At 38.3% G+C, this 19362-nt stretch overlaps 2 protein-coding genes across 4 annotated transcripts in view; one reads left to right on the top strand and one right to left on the bottom strand.

Annotated features, from left to right (window-relative positions):
• The window catches only part of LOC139450499 (adhesion G protein-coupled receptor L4-like), a 40184-nt gene extending 38555 nt beyond the window's left edge, over nucleotides 1-1629 (bottom strand). Inside the window, exon 1 of one of the 3 annotated variants that reach the window (XM_071232223.1) lies at nucleotides 1406-1629. The gene's annotated coding sequence lies outside the window, so the exon portion shown is untranslated. Of the gene's footprint in view, nucleotides 1-1293; nucleotides 1384-1405 lie in introns of those variants that run through there. The other 2 variants (XM_071232221.1, XM_071232222.1) reach the window with 2 other exon arrangements.
• Nucleotides 1630-9997: 8368 nt separating this feature from the next.
• Nucleotides 9998-18988, top strand: LOC139450239 (polyprenal reductase-like). Its single transcript, XM_071231917.1, has 5 exons — nucleotides 9998-10179; nucleotides 11274-11419; nucleotides 12340-12543; nucleotides 12782-12898; nucleotides 14238-18988. The coding sequence occupies exons 1-5, from the start codon at nucleotides 9998-10000 to the stop codon at nucleotides 14495-14497; spliced, it is 909 nt and encodes a 302-aa protein (XP_071088018.1). The 3' UTR covers nucleotides 14498-18988.
• Nucleotides 18989-19362: the final 374 nt, after the last annotated feature.

Genomic DNA, 19362 nt, shown 5'->3' with positions numbered 1-19362 from the left:
GAGCACTTATGGTTTCACTAATCTATTGTCCGCTGTAATGTGGCCTCTGGGTCAATTGGTTTCCGCAGACAGGTTGCCCAGGATTCGGTTTACATACGGGGTTTGGACTGTTAGTTATGATAATTCGAGGCGTTGAATCAAGGTTCGAGCCGAGTACGGGTATGTTGCCAAATAACGACGATAGACCTAACAGAGATATGAGTATACGATACACATTTCTGGTCAATATTTGAATATGTAATAAGCAAATTATAACTATTATGCTAACCGAAATAAGACTTAAGTTTGTATTACAATGAATGTACTATTCGTATTTATTCTATGGTCTTAGATGGTCGTATTTGTCGCTGATTTCAGCATATTGCTGTATCGTTCTGATGATAAAACGTCTGTCAGTTTCTTTAACAGTGTAACACGATAATCACTGGTCCGGGAGGAGTGAGTGAGTGAGTATGGTTTTACGCCGCTTTTAGCAATATTCCAGCAATATCACGGCGGGGGACACCAGAAATGGGCTTCACATATTGTACCCATGTCGGGAATCGAACCCGGGTCTTGGGTGTGACGAGCGAACGCTTTAACCACTAGGCTACCCGACCGCCCCTGGTCCAGGAGGAAATAGATGAGATCATTTAGAATAGATAAAAAAGAACATATATTAAAGTTATGTTCATTGCGACAGCTTTCCCGTGTTTGGGTTTCTCACAGTGAACTAAAGCTGTGCTTGATTTAGGTGGTGTAATACAAGGTTGTGTACTTTGTCGTATTTATTTAATTTTTTTTAACATTTCTAACTCTCAGCTGCATCAAATACCGACACAATCAAGTATGGGAGGTGCTGTGTATATACAGTCAATATCATAACACAGTCATGCAGAGCGGGTATCTAACCGCGGGTTGGGACAGTTGAATACGTCTGTACCCATATAACATGGATAGGGATCGTGTAATTCTTTTTCTCACTCTCACACGTTATACCTGAAAAGTGTACATAAACCTTAATATACACATTATACATACATACATACATACATACATACATACATATAGCTCATATTTACAAAATGTTTTCTAACAAATAATTATGTCCTATATTTAATAAAAATAATTATTTGAGAAGTGTTATTTCTCAATATAGAGTTTAATGTTTTGTTATGATGAACAATGAACGATAGTTGTGTGTGATTTGGGTAAAACAAGTTTGTTCATCTGTTTCGATACGTTCGATCTTGAAAGATTACGGGTAAAATTCCTTTCATTTTTTCAACATTAACGCGCACGCGCCAAACCTACCTTTCCTTGGAAGTAGGTAGTCCAGTCATTCACCACATGTTACTCCTAGAGCGGGAATGTTTAAGACATTGTGCACATCAAGTCTGTGCTGCGCATCATCCGGGATACCTACCTACCTTATATCAATGTTGTCCTCTCCTCCACCGCGTCACTGGTATGTTCACGAGTTGTGTTGTTTCCCAGTCTTACGCTCGCATTATCTTACATCGGAACTCTCTCCCAAACTCCCCTATCTCTCGACCTCTAATGAGGATCGCCATAGCAACTCGAAAACCTTATTAACTAAGGTTGATGAATGTGTGTGGTTTGTCAACAAAGGGAGGCAAACACTGAAGGAGATACCGTTTGCCCTGGAAAAAAAGTACCCGAATAATGTTCAACCTACTGAACAATCTTCACAAAATACATCTACAGAGGGGAGGCAATTGTTAGAAAGAACGTATAAAACCTTGAAAAAACATACGATAGATTTGACAGTGATTAGTACGATATAAAGGGAGATAACTACTATTGAAGGAATAATAATCTAGCCCTATAGAGAGAACACGGTGCGCAATGTTTAATTACAAGTGAACGGGTAGATATAGCGTCCAGCCTGTTCTCCTCAGGCGAGCGTTCTTTCATGGAGATGTTTACCTTAGTACGTTCACAGATGAGTACGAGTCTGTAAACCTCTCGCAATAATGAGAACCCCTATGGAGAATCACAAATGTTGCCAAGTGTCTTAAACAAAGTGTAACTTAATTAAAAAGAAAACTCCCGTTAAGGGCCTCGTTGAATGTTGTCCGGGTGTCAGCGTCTTGTGCGCTGAAGGCGACGAGATATGCCGAGGGCGGGGAGCTCTTATTTTGTGATACCTAGGCAGAAAATCTGCTTGGTTTGAAAGAAAATAGATGAAAGAGTTACCGACAACAAAACACAGACAGTTTAGTTTTGAGAACACAGGTTTTGCAACTTTAATGCACATGTTGAGACCACGTTTCTTAAGATTTTAGAGAGTGATGGATTGTGAGACTTTGTAAACGCCCAGTGATATTACAGCTTTATCACGACTGTCTGTGAGTGATCAAGTCATGGCTAGGCAAACAATGGTCGATAGCATGAACATCAACCAACGATGATGGAGCACCATGACATGCAATGAGCCAGTTCAGACGACTCATTCCCTAATTTGATATTTTACGGCAAGCATTGGTTTAACTAATCCTAACCTTAAAGGCTGTTTGAACAATACTTAAGCGTGTCGGCTTAATGTGTGAGGAAAGACACAAGTGATTCAGGTCTGAGACGTTTGCCATGTTTGTGAAACCCACGAGCATGGGTGGTTCTTAAAACATAACCGGGGGGAATCTTGGTTTCGAACGTACGATCATAGGTTTCTGGCACGCCTAAGGGAGGCAACTCTGTACAGAAAATATGTTGAAGAAAATATGTTGAACTGATCTCCATATTTTATATTATGTGAGTCGCCATATGGCTGAAATTACGTTGCGACGTTAGATTTTAGGTCACTCAATATACTCGTATGTAACAGAAACTACAGGGACTCCTTTTGATATAACCCTGACAGAACATAACGCTGTTCACTCAAAGCTACATAGCATAGCATAATGGGGTAGTTATCAGAGATCTATATACACATATTCAACAAACTTCAATATCAGCTGGTTCTTCCCAGATAGCACTACTCATATCTCTACTCTGCCACTCATTAATTAACACTACCAGGGAGCGCGGGCCAACTTGGCTACATCTAACTTGGTTACCTCTTCCCGAGGCAAGATAGTTAACTGACTATAAAGGTCCAGTTAGCACCCTTGCCAAAATAGGCTGGTATTCTTGAGTTACATTTTGGCTGGACTAACGAGTCTATGCATAGTCCAATCAAAATCGCACACCGAAATCGAAATCCGGTTCGTAAACTGTCGTGCAGATTTCGGTCGATTGCAGGATTTGCAAAGCATTTGTACCGCCAACTCGTTGTCAGCAGATATTTTCCAAATCTTTTCATGTTTATAATCAAGGTGACAAAGTGATTTGATGCATTTCACGGTGTAAGCCCCTTTTTTATCACAATATAGATCTTGATTATCGATCAGATCGTCCTTACTGGGCGCCACCATTTTGTGTGAATACACAAGTGATACGAGAGGTGGAATCTGATTGGTCCATAGAAGAGGCTTAGAAGAGACATTACTGGTAATAGCCACTGGTGGCGCTACGATCGAGCCCAGTAATTCCAGCCTAGTTCGGCAGGGGTGGAAACTGGACTTTTAAAGTCAGTTAACTCTCTTGCCTTGGGAAGATGACTTCGTTACAGGTGTTTTGCTTTTTAAAAAATCAGGCTCATTGATTTATATTAATTAAATGGTCGGTCACTTATCTTTTTTTTTCAATCTAGCCTTTAGCTTCGGTGTTTATGCATACTTAAGCATGGTTTGCTGGTATGAAATAAAACATTTGCAAAAAGAAGAATGAAGTCAACAGGATCCAAATCATCACAAACAAATCACTTCATTAAGTTGTTTCGGAAAAGATTTCAAGCGAAAGCTAAAGTGGTAAACATCTAAGACTTGCATCCCTTAGTGCACTCCTCCCTCATTTAGCCGACATTCCGTGACATTAATGGAATACAAAGCGGCGTTAAACCTATCTTACTCACTCACTCTGAATGAAATATTATCGCATCAGCTCAGGCTTTTTATTGAAAGGGTTTTCGACGACGGATAATATTTAACCGTATGTAATCTTACACAGATATTAAAAGTGGCCAACAAAAAACCTTTATTGTGCCTTCATCTATTTCACGAAGCATTTGATACAGTATGGAAGCAGGAATCTGGTTAAAAATGCGGAAAATCGTTTTTTTTATGATATATTTCTCCCTTTAGTCCAAAATGTGTATCAAAGAATAAAGTGGGTCGTATGACAAATGGTATGTCCTCCATGTATCGCCTATATCTCTCTGTTGTAAGGGGGGCACGGGTGGCCCAGTCGTCTAAGCACCGCGATTCGCTGTGCAGAGTTGCGTCCCTTGGGCACTCCAGAAACCTATGATTGTGGGTTCGAATCCCGGTTCGCCCCTATTATGTTTCTAGGTTTGTCAGCACCATACCCGTGCTCGTGGGTTTCACCGAAGTGGTAAACGTCTGAGACCTGCATCACTTCGGGCTTTCCTCCCACATTAAGCTGACACGCCGCGATATAACTGGAATACTGTTAAAAGCGGCGTTAAACCAAACTCACTCACTCACTCACTCTCTGGGGTAAGACAAGGGGAACATGTGTCGCCAGTTCTTTTCATATCTGTATTCCCGTGGATGTAAAGGGGTAAATCTTGAGTGGGTTAGTGAAAACATTGTTTTTACATTTTTCTGTTTTATTATATGCATTACGATAGTGTTATTTTTTACGGAAATGCTGTTGGTTTACGAAACGTTACAGATGCATTTATGATTATAGTAATTCACGGAAATTCTGATATAGTGGTGTGCCTGCACAAATTAGTAAGTTAAGTTTCAACGATGGTGGTAAACTGTTTGAAGCTGTTGATAGTTATACGTACCAAGGAATTAGTGTACATAGGAACAGGAGATTTGTAAATGGAATGAAATCCTTAACTGAAAAAATGCAACCAAAACCACGTACCGTCTCTTGGAAAAAGCTCGAAATCTACACCTACTTGTCGATTGTGTGCTCACAGCATTTCATACAAAGGCTGTACATATTGTGTATGGTTCCGAAATATGAGGTTTGGGAGAAATTAAATATTGTAGAAAGAGTTCATCTACACTTTCTCAAACTTACATCTGAAATTCCCAAACCGAATTATATAATGTATGGTGAACTCCTGAACCCATAAATATCCCAAGAATATATACGTGTTTTAATCTTTCCTATCAAGTTGTTATTTTAAGGTTATCACATATACACTAGTACATAAGGTATGATTCTGTTAGAAACGTATATGCTCACCCATGGCTGAACGTGGTTAAAACGAGCTAAGGTAATGTTAATACATAACCCGTCTCCTTGCACAACACCTTGGCAGATCTCAAAGGTTGATCAGAATTTAACAGATCAATTTACTCAAAACTGGAAAAGTAACAGTCGCTCGAGTTCAAAAGGATTTATAAAGATAATTATTTAAATAACTACCAGAATTTGAAATTATTTACCCCTTTCTTGAGACATATCTTTGGCCATACTTAAACTTAAAACTATAAACCATAACCTACCTGTTTAGACTGGCCGGTGGAATGATGGACCACGTGAATACCGACTATGTAATGTATGTAACTCTCCTGCAGATGGAGACAAATTCCACAACTTGTCCAGATTAACCCTTATCCCTGTACAATACAGACAGAGGCGAAATTTATTTAAATTAAGCAAAATGTTTACAAAAAAATAATATTAGAAACCTGAAAAACCCGTCGGGATTTGTTGTCCACCTGTCTGAATTAATTAGCTGTGAGAAATTAATTACCTGCCATCTTGATGAATTGTTTATGTCAATATGTTGTAAATTGTATTTCGCTCGTGTAATACCGTTGGTGTTCTTAACGAATAAAAGTGAAGTAGAGCACGATGACGGTATATCCGACCTCGCTATAACAACATTGTGCTCTATCAACTTCGTTAAAACTGTATGCTACTCTCTCACGGTATCCGTTATTACACCATGATGCGATATCGACCTCGTTATAACAACGTGATGCTCTATCCGACTTCTTTTTAACATATGGACGACGTTCTTAGCATTGGATTAGACGAAGGGCCCAATGTCGGGGTATTATTCAAATGATGACACAAACATGACACTTTTTTTATTAGTATTCTTGTTGGTATGTGTATAAAGAAAAAAAAGAGCCTTAGAGAAAATCCAAGATGGCTGTCTAATTTCAAGATGGCCACCAATTGTCATATTATGTGTTTCTATCATAGACATTCATAGATATTGTCCGATTTGGGCGATCTTTGTGTTGTTCAAAGTGTTCAAAGTTCATAAGGATGCCGAGTGTGATGTTGCTACTTTGAAACATCACAGATAGATAGTTTCATGATTACAGGAAACCATCAAAACATAGACCGCCAATGACTTGTATAGTTCTGACTCACTTTCATGACTAATATTGTCTGCAATGAACTGTGGTTTTGACCATATCCCATTGGTTTGACACTCTTTGTGTAAACTGTAAAATAGTGTTTTTGAAATCCCCAATACTTTGGTAAGTTAACAACATGGAGAAATATGGATTTTTCAGAAGTCATGGATTGAAATGGCATAACAATGGCATTCATGGTATATTTTGCAAGATTACAAAATTTATTCGTCTACTTAATAGGATTTGAGAGTACAGCGCTACTATTCTAGATTTATAGCTCTACTCAATACTTTAACTATCGACGATTTGCTCAGTTTGTATTCTGCATCCAACTACAGAAGGAAACAATCAAAACTTTGGTCTGTATATAAAACAGGGTATGTCACGTGTTGGTTAGTGAAAACTGCGATGCCAGTCCGTCCTGTTCCTCTATGGAGACGTATGGTGTTTACATCTAGATTGGCAACTTTTTAAGCAGACTGGTAGACTTGCCAGTCCAGCTGTCTGGCTTGAATTTATCTGGATCTTAAACACTGGTATAAAGCCAGTCCATGTTCAGTGGGATTCGTTGTCCATCCAACTTTCCAGTTGTCAACCTCTTCCAAACTGAAACTATGCAAGGAAGATGTGAACGATTTGCTGTAATTTTTTTTTGTCAGGATATTAGCGAGTGAGTGAATATTGCTCAACCCCACACCAACAATCGTGCAGCAGTTCGCGGCGATGTCGGGATATCAATCAGGGCGACCGCCTCCGTGGTCTAATGGTAGAGAGTCGCCTGGAGAGCGAAATGTCCGGGTTCGATCCCCTGCCGCGTCATACCAAAAGACGTTAAAAGATGGTACTTGTTGTTACCCGGTCTGGCGCTCGGCATTACGGGGCTAAAAGAAGGACTGGTCGGCTCGGAGTCAGTATCCTGTGTCTGATTGGGGTATTCATGTTAAACTGCGGCATGGTATCTCAGTTTGCTAGCACCATAAATCGACATCAGTCCGGACTAGTACAAGCAGACACACAAACACACACACGTACATGCACGTCCCTATATAAGTGCAATAATCTTGGACGCGACGTTAAACCCCATTTCACCTCACCTCACCTTAATCAGGGCGACAGTATTGTAGACGCTATTAACAAAATGTCTATCTGCTGTTAGATTTGCATTCGTGCATCTTCAAACATCTACAATGTTTCGTTATGTGTGTGTAGCTTGATTCTGTTATGACCAGTTATATTTAACTGAAATTCTGTTTAAAGCTGCTTCAGTACCAACTCACTTCCTCACTATCATTATCCAGGATGATGAGTTGTGTTTTTAACACTGACATTGATTCTAAACGGATTCTATCTAGAAATATATGTATTTCTTATATATCAGGAAATAGTTGTTAAGATTATGTCTACCAGTTCAGATTGTAATGTGCCCGTCTCGATCACATCAAACAGTAAATAAAAAGCTACACATATGAAATGATTTGGCACTTCTGTTAATGTGCCACACAGGCCGTATAATGGAGGACAACGCGGATAAAAAATTAAGATGACCCCGTTGTTGTATTAATGTCTAAAACACCTTTGTTTTGACAATACAAATAATCTGTAGCTAAGATTCATATCTGCATTGAGTTCTCTATAACAATCCTTTGTATCAGGCCCAGGAAAGATAAGGGGAAACGCCTCTTAGCCTAAGCTTTCAGTGTTAGTGTGTCTACCGTGCGTACCCAAGAAAAAACATCAACAAATATGGAGTAAGGCTTTGAAGACGGCTACCGCAGGCTTGACAGCTAGCTATCCATGTTACTGAGTCACGACCAGGGCCCACTTGCACAGAGCGATCTGAAAACCTATGTCTTAATAAACCTCTTGTACAATAAACCTCTTTGGTCATGTGGACAAGGCGTCCGACCTCGGACCAGAAGGTCCGTGGTTCGAATCCCATCATGGGACTCGGAACTTTTATGGCCGCTACATTGGTTCAACCAGTCGCTTCGTACGATGGATCCTCGCTTCAGGTGCGCTGCGACACATTCATTCGTCACCACTCGCCCCTTTCCGGAAGTCCCGGAGTAGTCACGAATGATTGTTAATAGAGATGAAGAGAAACTAAATTCGTTTCCTGTTTACTACTGATTATTTGATACCAGCACACATCATGTTGTCATTAGTAGTTGAACAGAACTACTTTTGTTCAGGCTGAACTAGAACACGACAAGATGGAGAAAAACGCAATGAAGTATTTTATGTCAACGTCAGTCGTGGCTTCTAGATGTGATAACAAACCCATGAAAGAAATACTATATGTTATCCCAAAATAAGTTATATTGATGGACACGCAAAAAGTATTGAAATTGGAGGGATATATTTACAAGCTTGCAAACGCCGCCCTATGGCTCGTGCTTATATAACTATGTGCTTATATATTTATGTGTTTATATAACTATGTGCTTATATATTTATACGTTTATATAACTATGTGCTTATATATTTATACGTTTATATAACTATGTGTTTATATATGTATGTGTTTATATAACGATGTGCTGATATATTTGTGTGTTTATATAACTATGTGCTTATATATTTATGCGTTTATGTAACTATGTGCTTATATATTTATGTATTTATATAACGATGTGCTGATATATTTATGTGTTTATATAACTATGTGCTTATATATTTATGTGTTCATATAACTATGTGCTTATATATTTATGTGTTTTTCTTCGTGTTCAAAAGTCACATACTCAACAGATTGCTCACGGAAAAATGATCTGTTTAGCAGACACCTTTTTGTTTCATTGAAGGAACTTTATGATTCCTGCCACACCGATTGGAAATGAACAAAAGTGGTGTATATTGAATTTTCTATCTACGTCCGACAACAACTTGCCAGAGTTGTGAGAGCTGAAAAATGATCATGATTTAGAATATTGAAAATAACCAAGGCTAATGCCAAGGAAAATAGAGAGAATCAAAATGAGCTTTATCTGTTGTAATTATCTTAGCTATGTCACAGCAAACGTGGAGGGCAGTGAAATGTAAAACATTGGGGTGTACAACACTGTTATTATCAAATTGAATATTGGTGTGATTTATTTTAATTTACTACATAAAGAAAGAGTGTACTTAGTAAATGCCCTTCAATATCTATACAGCACTATTAAATGTTGCATATACTTTTTTTGCCAAAACATTTCATGCACCAACCATATTCAATGGCATTAATGTATCAGCAATATTGGACTGGTGTGGTATGGATTTGGAAGTGTTTATGTATGACATGTTATGACATGGTATGACATGATGTGTGATGTGATATGCCATCACATGATATTGTGTTTCTTCAGTAAGCCGTGGCCACTGGAATACACAATTAACAAATTTGTGAGAATCAAAATTTGTTTTAATGTAGCCTAATTGTGCATGCCCAAAACTCTATGAGACTAGATAACATCTCGATTAATAATAGTTCAAATATATTTTATCAGCTGATAGCGTGTTTGCGTAACGATCAGTGTCGCTCTGCAGCAATAGAGCTAGTCTTCCGATATACCTATCGACCAATCATATTCGAGCGCAGGTGCGGGGTTTTCAAAATGGCGGTGTCTGTAGGAAGTGGACTGTGGATCATTTTGACATTAGCCGTTGTCCTTTTCTATTTCCTGGTTTTCGATGTTTTCCCAAAGGTTGAACTACTTGCCAGGTTATTCCTGATAGGAAAGCTTAGAGAAAAGGGGAACAGATCGAAAATATTCAACCTTTTCGACGTTCCAAAGCGGTAAGGCGCCGAGCTAATATCAAACTTTGATTCTGTAACTGTCAGAACCTTTGTCATCACTAGACTCTTTAGATTCTAAGTGGCGTTTCTGTGTACTGCCAACTATATTCTCAAGTCGGTGGATAATGTATATGTTTTGAACAGTAAGGTTGTATGCATCCTAACTCGAAATTCAGTTGTGGTTCAGTTGTTTTAGGCCAAGGCCTGGAAGAGAGTCGCGATCGAGTCGATGGAGGTTGTGACCACAGGCCCCTGAAGCAGGATAATGACATTACTGAAATACCTGACCATGTACATAATGGGTTTCTGTCATATCACTATCCTGCGTCAGGGGTCTGTGGTAGTAGCCGCGGCCCACGAAAATCAGTAGGCCTACAGTTTACCGGACGCAGCTTATAGCGCTAAAGGTTGTGGCTCTCCATTCACTGATCTCCCATGCATCTTCGATCGTTGTGATTAATGGTGTTAGGGTTAGTGTAGGTTGCCTCCGATTGTAAGCACTCGTTTACAATCATTAGGTTAAGTACATTTTGTCAGTCCAGCACTCCTTTACAGTCCTTATGGCTAGTTGTGAGTGAGGCAGACAGCCTATTGCTTTACCATTGAAATCTACCCTTTGTACCAACGGTCTAGCGAGTTGTACCCAGATTATTGTTGCTGTATTGTTTTGTACCCAAACCATGTCTAAGAGTACCCTGATTGAAATCTCATGATGCATTTGGGAAATGAGTTGAAGGTGGAGACAAGACCTTCATCACATGCAGTCGCAAATCACTTATAATAATTAATATATCATTTAGTTCTGTAGATGTAAAGATTTTTAATTGCACTTAATTGTTTTCAATTCAATTGCATTTTATGTCCAGATGTAGTCTCAGTCAGTATTTTATCATTTCATAAAACACAATTCTGTATCTATTATTGATGTTGTGATCCTGTTCGTCGATGCATTCTTTTATTTATATCATCAGTTTATTTGGGGGTGAAGCTATTGTTGATATATCTACACTGACTCGCGATAGATTTCTATAATGCAGGTATACTTCGATATGGTCTCGGTACGAAATGATGCTCATCAACAATGCTTGTTTCAGATGGTTCACCCACTTCTATATGCTTGGCGTCGTGGTGAACACTTCCCTGCTTATCCTACTGGCGAGAGTAGTGGTGTTCCGCGTTCCCTTCCCACAGCCAGTGCAGAATATCTTCAACACTCTGTGGGCACCCAACCACACACCTGGTGAGAGATGCAGGGGAGACAACTCAGTTTACTCAACACTTGCTTGAGTTGATAGTACAGAGATTTAGATTGACACGAATACTCTCTGTGTAAAGTTACTGTAAACCCTCAATTGATTTATTAGGCATAAAATGTTTGTTAATGATGCTTGAATATTCTTCAAAATGGGACAAAGGGGATATATAAAAATTCAAAGAAAGTAACTCATTCAAGTCACTGATCCTTAAGATCATGATGATGATGTATCGATCAGTATGTAGGAAATCAAGAAACCCTTCCAAATTTAAATCCTTTTTAACCATGGATATTGGTCCCGTGGATAACATTACAATGTAGAATGTGTTAGTGCTCTAGACCTAGTACATGAGTAGTGTGGGTTCCCTTCCACATACAAATTTTAGCACTACAAATAGTACAATGATGGTTACTCCCATACTCTATTTATCACGTTTATAGCACTAAGATCGCTTTATGGAACAGTGACCTGGTGTGATAATGCTGTCGCCTCTGTGGCTGCACATGCTTTGTGTTAGGCAATGTTGGTCGCTGAGGGTCCTTGGATGGGTGACTGTTTTGAAGCTTAACTTATGAGAGCTTCAAGAGATCTGGTCCTGCTCTACACTGAATCACATGTATCACATGTATCACATGTATCACATGTATCACATGTGGGCTCCCCTTAGGCAAGTGACTTGTTCACTGAGTGGTGAATGGGTACTTGGTAGGATGAGGTGATAGTGTGACTGTTAACCTATAGCGCCTCCCCATGTGTGACAGGCACACAGGATGAAAACTGCGTGCACACTGATCCATTGACCTGGGTCCTAATAATGTAGTGCTTTGAGCATTCTCTTGGTGAATGGCATCTGAAGCATTTATAAATGGACTTATTTTCATGTTGATTTTCGTATCTTTTGCAGAGGGCGTGTCAGGAACAGCTGTTGTGTTGGTGTTGGTGATGGAAGAGCTGCAGGTGTTGCGGCGATGTTATGAGTGTCTGTTTGTCAGTGTGTTCTCGGACAGCAAGATCAGTGTCGTACATTACATCATGGGGCTACTGCTGTATCTCACCTTCGGCAGCTGTATTCTCGCATCAACTGATTTTAACAACTTCAGAATGACAGGTCTCATATTCATATTAATATTAATATTATATATATATATATATGTTATGTTTTAAAATATATGATTGTCTCAATTACACCTACTGAAAAAACCAGCAGTGATCATCATGATGGAGCCACGCTTAAATTTCTGGCTTTTTAGATTGCATGTATTTCTTGATGCATCGTTATATCCTCATGATTTACCATGAGCTGTATGAAGATTCAAGTGCTAAGGTATTTGTGGTGGTTGTTGCAGGTGTTGATCAGATGGGCCTGGTGTGTGTCGTTGTGGGCTGCTTTCTCTTCTTCCTGGCGTCAATGTTGCAGCATCAGACACTACATATCCTGTCCAAACTCAGGAAAAGCCACTCTGGTGAGATGACTGGCATTTGTCTCTTACGATCACAAACTAAATGCCTTTGGCATCTTTGGCAAGCAAATTGGAAATGTTCAAAAAGTATTTTGTTCAAATTTATTTTCCTTAATTCAGAGGTATTTATTTTAACCTTGAATTTTAACATTGCACTCAATACAATGATGTTACCAGTAAGCTGAACATTTAAGCCTTTTCCTCTATATCAGTTAAATACAAGTTGCTTTACAATGTTGCAGCATTAGTTATGAATTAGGGCTGGGACGGGTAACTCTGGTCTGTGGGTCGGGTAATTACTGAGTAGGACCTTGGTACCCACAGGACTACCTTGACCTTTGGTTAGTCATGTGATATATAGTTTAATGACAAAAATTATCTAGAACTCTATGGTTACACTACAAGTCACTAATGTTCGCATTTCTTTCTGACTATGCACCCATTCCTTCTGACTTTTCATATGGTTGAATAAAGATATAACAAGTCAACTTCAGTGTATGCATGACCAGATCATTTAATACATGTATCTAAATACGTTTTGCAAGTGCTGAGGTAAAAAAAAAAATCCCAATCGGACATTTTGTATATCTTGAGACCTACAGTGGGTACCCAGGTAGGGTCGGGTAATAGGGGGTTGGGTACCCGGTTAGTAAATTTGGACTCGTCCCATCCCTATTATGAATATAACAGCATGAATTGGGAAATCTTTTAATCCAATTTGGTTTTTTTTGCGACATTTACTTCAGACTTAGGGCAAAATATCATGTCCCAAAAAATGATGCTCCCACCAATTTTCATAATGTTTTGGCTGTACTTGACTAGTGGCCATTTCTTACTAAGAACTTGTCTATAAGGGGGATTTGATATGGAGTGGTAATCCAGAGTATTATATATCTCTGGACCCATCAGACACCAAGGCTACATCTTAAACCTGATTTAAATGTCACAAGCCTTTGAATAACTGCCCAATGATATCACAAATTTTGTGCTGAGCTTGAGATTCGAGAGATGGAAGTGGTGACGTCACTTCCGGAACAAAGCAAAAGTGGGAAACTGGTCCTGGGTGTTTATCATAATAGAATTGAGACATAGTACATTAGATAACTGAAGATTTTATTGAACTGAATATGTCTCTGTACTGGCGTAACACAAATTTATGCTTACAGGGATTGAAGAGTTATTTCCCTTAGACAGAAAATTGGGCAAAATGAAAACTAGCCGAAATACAAGCTTGGGACTTTGAAAGGTTTCTATATGTCAGAACATGATTAAGGTGAATTAATTCTAGTTAAATATCTCTTTTTTTAATTCAACTCAATGTTACCTCTTTCTTTTCATGCAGGAGTGGTGGAGAATCGCCAGCATCTGTTGCCCAATGGCGGACTGTTTGAGTACGTGTCCTGCCCTCACTTCTTCACTGAGATCCTCATCTACCTGGCCATGAACATCGTGGTCCAGTTCCAGCATCAGGCCTGCCTTAGCATCGGCATCTTCGTTCTTGTCAACCAAGTGATCATGTCCCTCATGACTCACGACTGGTATCGCAAAAACTTTCGCATGTTTCCAAAAGACAGAAAAGCTGTCTTTCCTTATCTTTTGTAAAAAACACATCTTGGTATTTCAGAACATATTTGAAAGATGAAAATATTTTGTACGCTATTTATATATAGTTCGATCAGTATTTGTATCCTATTTCTCATCTCTGTAATGTTTTATCATGGCCATGTGCATCCTCAATTATTCAGTGTATCACATTTCCATTTTGTTGTGATAAGTACCCTGGACCCATACTATAGCAAGGCTCCAGAAGTGACGAGGCCTCAATCTCTCTTGCCACTTAACTGAGAACTTCTGTAACTCATGAGGTAGCCCAGTTGTCTATGGAGCCGTGGTTCACTGTGCATCCCTTGGGCACGCCACAAACCTATGATCTTGGGTTCAAGTACCGGTTCGCCCTGATTTTGTTTCTAGGTTTGTCAGCTCCACACCTGTTCTCGTGGGTTTCACCAAAGTGGTAAACGTCTGAGACATCCGTCTCTTCAGGCTTTCCTCCCACATCAAGCTGACATGCTGTGATATAAGAGGCATAAACCCAACTCACTCATACTCTCTCTCACTGTAGCTTTGTTCCGGAAGTGGCAGCACCATCTCAATCTATCTTTTCACTGTAACTCACAGAACGTCTCTTGCTCATGAGCTTGAAATCCTAAACCTATCCATTATCAATCATCTTTCTGGATGGGAGTTTGCTGAGACCTACATTTTATGATCGTGATCTCATCTGATCAAACCCTGAATGTATTTCATTGAAGAAATCTCATGAATAAACTTTAAGCTGGAAAAGATGGGGTCTTTTTTAAAATGTATTTGCGATGTCAAAAGTCAAAATGAGTACTGGTGAAAATTGCTGAATGAACAGGTTAGTTTGATTGGTCATCTATTTTAGAGTCTTCATTATGACCCCACTCAAAACAAAGGTATGGTGGCAAATGGATCCAAGGTATGTATCATTTTAGAAAGGAGATATATTATCCTGGATAATTGAGGATGGCCCATTATGGGTGAAATAAGGTTAAGGCTAAACAATAAAATACTAGTGTTTCAGGTAACATGGACCCAACATATATGGGTCTGTAGGTAGTTGTTTTTTCATTTCATTTAATATTTCCTTCACTAATGTTTGATACAACTCACTTCTTTAGAACTGATGTTAGTTGCAATGTTTCTTGAATTTGTAGGTCAAAATAGCTACTGCAACAATATGTGAAAACACTAGATTGTATTCCAAATGTTACACATGGGTTTCTTATGACTATTTCTAGCTGTGATGAAAAGCACATGAAACAGTGGGTTACCTGAGACACAAGTCTTTTTAGTTGACATGATTTAAAGTTTATTTTTTAGAACAAAGTATGAATGCATAATCTCTTGAGTCAAAACTGCTTCTTAGAATGTATATCTAAGCCACTGCTTTCATTGAATTCTGTGTTGTATAAAGCAGAATTTTTTAAAGCATTTTACTAGTCAAAAACCCACTTGTGTGCTGATTCTTGATTGGATGGCTGATTGTGGTGTTTTTCAGTTTTTCTTACTGAACGGTTGTAGTTGCCTTGCTGTAAAAGGCAATTATGCTTGTCGTAAGAGGCAACTAACGAAATTGGGTGGTCAGGGTCTCTGATGTGGTTGATGCGTGTCATTGCATCTCAGTTTTGTTGATTGATGCTCATGCTGCAATCACTGGATTATCTCGTCCAGACCGCCGTCATGTAGCTGGAATATTGCCGAGTGTGGCAAACGAACAAACAAAACATAAGTGATCAAGTACTAGGCTATTCTGAAACCTGAGAAAAGGTATTTTCTTTTCAAATCTGTAATTGCATGCAGACAACAATGTACCGGTTACTGACACATTTTGACAATAATTTAGTTCATGCGTTGAACTGTTTTGCTGACTCGACATCTTATGTAAAGCTATATTGTGTATACATACAACAATTTGCACATGCTTTGTAGTGTTGTCTGTCAATTTTCAATTGTCAATTACTGTTGATTTAGCCTGACGCTGCTATATTTGTTCTGAAATATGCTTGTGTTTTTCCATGCAGATGTTAAGAAACAACTTCTGGAATCTTTTTCTATCTTATTTCTCAAAGCTGTCCATTCTGCAATAAGAAAACTGATAATGATAAAGGAAAAGATTTTTATAGTTGAAGGTTATAAGTATACAGAAACATGAATTGTTAATGCATAATTGAAGTTGCTATGAGTAATTGATAGTAGACTGTATGAGTGTATTGGATACCTGGGTGTAAGTACAACGTATTACTGCATGTGATGATATTCAGCTAATGTACACAATTGTTTCTTTCAGGCACTTGTTCTCAATTATCTTAGTTATTGTTTTTTGTTAAGGTTTTTCAAACTGCTCCCATGTTCTTTAGAACTCCTTGCAGTATTTTATGGTTAATATTTTATTAAGGTAATTTTTACAATGAAGTTATTGTGCAATCAACAGTTCAGTATTTAAGCTTGCTGATTTTTCTGTACACGTGTTTAGCAACATTGGTATATATCATTCAGCTAATAAATTTGACAATATTTTTTCAGTTTTGTGCGGGTTCCCCCGAACATAGGCATTTCTTGTTGTAGCCCTTTGATGTTTTTAATAATGATGTCCGGGTGTTCGAGTTTTAGAATAACTGTTGCCTGACCCCTGTGTTCAGTAGTGTTACACTGATTCATCTATCTGTGTATTCATAAACGTCGGCCTATAGGGTATTTTTACAAACAGGCTGTGTTATAAAGTTACATGTGGTATCCTGACGACTGTTCAGAGCTCTGTTTAGACCATGAGAGACACTGTTCAACAGAGTTACCCTGATAACTATATATATGACCTGTTACTATGGCACCTATTTATTATTACTATGCTATACTTGTATTAGTGCCATGACTTTTCAGTAGGGTGTTACCATGGCAGCTATGTTTGTATTAAGACAATGATGACTTGTCACCTTGATCATGCTGATGCCTTACTTTCTGTTGACTGGTATTCATACGTGTCTATTAGAGCCTCCAGTGTCAGATCAGTGACCAGTAGAGATACGATTATGATGTACTGAGATTATTACTCTGGTTTGTTTCTATATCTTAAATGTCATGTGTAGAATGAAATATGACATTTATGATAATATGTAAACCCATCTCTTCAAAGTTGAATACATATTTCATTTCTCCAAATAGGTTATTTAGCTATTGATTTTCTGTACTTCGGCCCTTGTATTACTAGCATGTTATCATTCTTATTTGTTACTCATATTTTTCTTTGGATGTTTGGTATATATTATAGTTTTACTCCTTTCAGTTTGGGTCATGCCTGTTTCATATTTTTGAGTAGATACTTTATGGAAGTATTCCTGCTTAAAGTGATGTTTCATTTGACTTTTTATTTGCATTTATACATGAGCTGCCCCAAGTGTGTAACATGTCGCATATTGACGCATATGGTCATAACTTCATGTCTAAGATACTTATGATATCTAATTTACAATAAGCAAGACATAGCACCTGTGTACATTATTCATTGCTGTAGAGTTCATGTATGTGTTGACTGCATTCATTCAGTAAATAAAGATCTATCGGGTACAACTGGGCCCACTTGCTTAAAGCGATCTTAGCGCTAAGATGACTGTAACTCCAATTCGTTAACATAGGCTTTTGATAGTCTTAGTGCAAAGATCGCTTTGTGCAATTAGGCCCTGGTGTGCATATAATTCATGCATATCTGTATGCAAGAAACTCAGTTGGTTAATGGTAAATATCTATGTGTACTTGCAGATACACATCTTACATGAGAAACTGCTGAGGTATACAGGGCTAGGTTTATTAACGGTCAGGTTGACATTCTTTTCCTGCCTCACTGCAGTGAACAACCTCAATTGTCATATTTGCTGCTATTTTTGTTTATAGACACTCATATAATGGAAACAGAAGCTATGACAACAAACTGCCTTGGGCGCAAAATGCAGTGAATATTGTACTGTTGATGTGTCCCAACACCATATGCTCTGCAGTATTGCAAATGTGAGGTTGATTTATAACTCACTAGCTCTGAATTATCATTAACAAAAATATATATGCATGGACATTATTTATCATTTCACTTTGATTCTAAGAAGAATAAAGTATATGAAAACAGATAACATTTAAGAATCTACATATTTTGAGGACTTATTACTTGTTAGCTTACCTAAATCATGGTTCATATGAGGTGATGTCAGTGCATGTTCATCAGAAACCCATGTCGGTCATAAACGTTTACTTTTTGTTCACTAAACACATCCAGTCTACGGCAGTTGTGGGTATTGTTGACATCTTACAAGCTTCCATTGTAAACCTTTCACTAGAAGGATCATCTAGGCATGAGTGAAAACATTATTTCTACAAATGTCACAATTACCCCATTCTAATTAATCATGTTAACTGATAGTATTTATTGTTAGGAATCATTTGAAATTGTTAGATGTTTTCATGTTAGTTTTACTTCAGCATCCTTTTATTATGACTTTATTGACATATACATTTGATATGATTACTTGCCATTTACATTTATTCTAATTTATCATATTTATGAAATTCATACTCCAAAATAAAGCTCATATAAAATGTCTTCTTTTGATCAGTGGGCACAGGTGGCCCACTTGTAAAATGTGCTGGAGTTCATTTTGCAACATTACATCCTTGACTCTGGGTTTGAATACAGTAACAATACTTGTTTTGATTGTTCGATTGTCAGCACCCAACACATGCTTGTGAGCTTCAGACAGAGTCGTCAACACACACATACAACAGGCACCACATTGGGTTTTTGTCCTGACATGTTTGATATAACTTGCGAAAAAAACCAGTATGTCCACACACCGAGCCAATGCATGGTGTACTGTTGTTGGCTGGACCAGTGTTTCTGT

This window comes from Haliotis cracherodii, unplaced genomic scaffold (genome assembly GCF_022045235.1).
Source record: "Haliotis cracherodii isolate W230 unplaced genomic scaffold, xgHalCrac1.p SCAF_8, whole genome shotgun sequence".
Classification (NCBI taxonomy): Eukaryota; Metazoa; Mollusca; class Gastropoda; order Lepetellida; family Haliotidae; genus Haliotis; species Haliotis cracherodii.
This window is presented reverse-complemented; position numbering and strand designations above follow the sequence as displayed.

What these genes read in the sequence shown, in the direction of transcription:
- LOC139450239 (XM_071231917.1), top strand. Translation starts at nt 9,998, where the DNA reads ATGGCGGTGTCTGTAGGAAGTGGACTGTGGATCATTTTGACATTAGCC. An exon ending in CTTTTCGACGTTCCAAAGCG is followed by an intron (nt 10,180 to 11,273) that starts GTAAGGCGCCGA and finishes TGCTTGTTTCAG; the next exon opens with ATGGTTCACCCACTTCTATA. An exon ending in GGCACCCAACCACACACCTG is followed by an intron (nt 11,420 to 12,339) that starts GTGAGAGATGCA and finishes TATCTTTTGCAG; the next exon opens with AGGGCGTGTCAGGAACAGCT.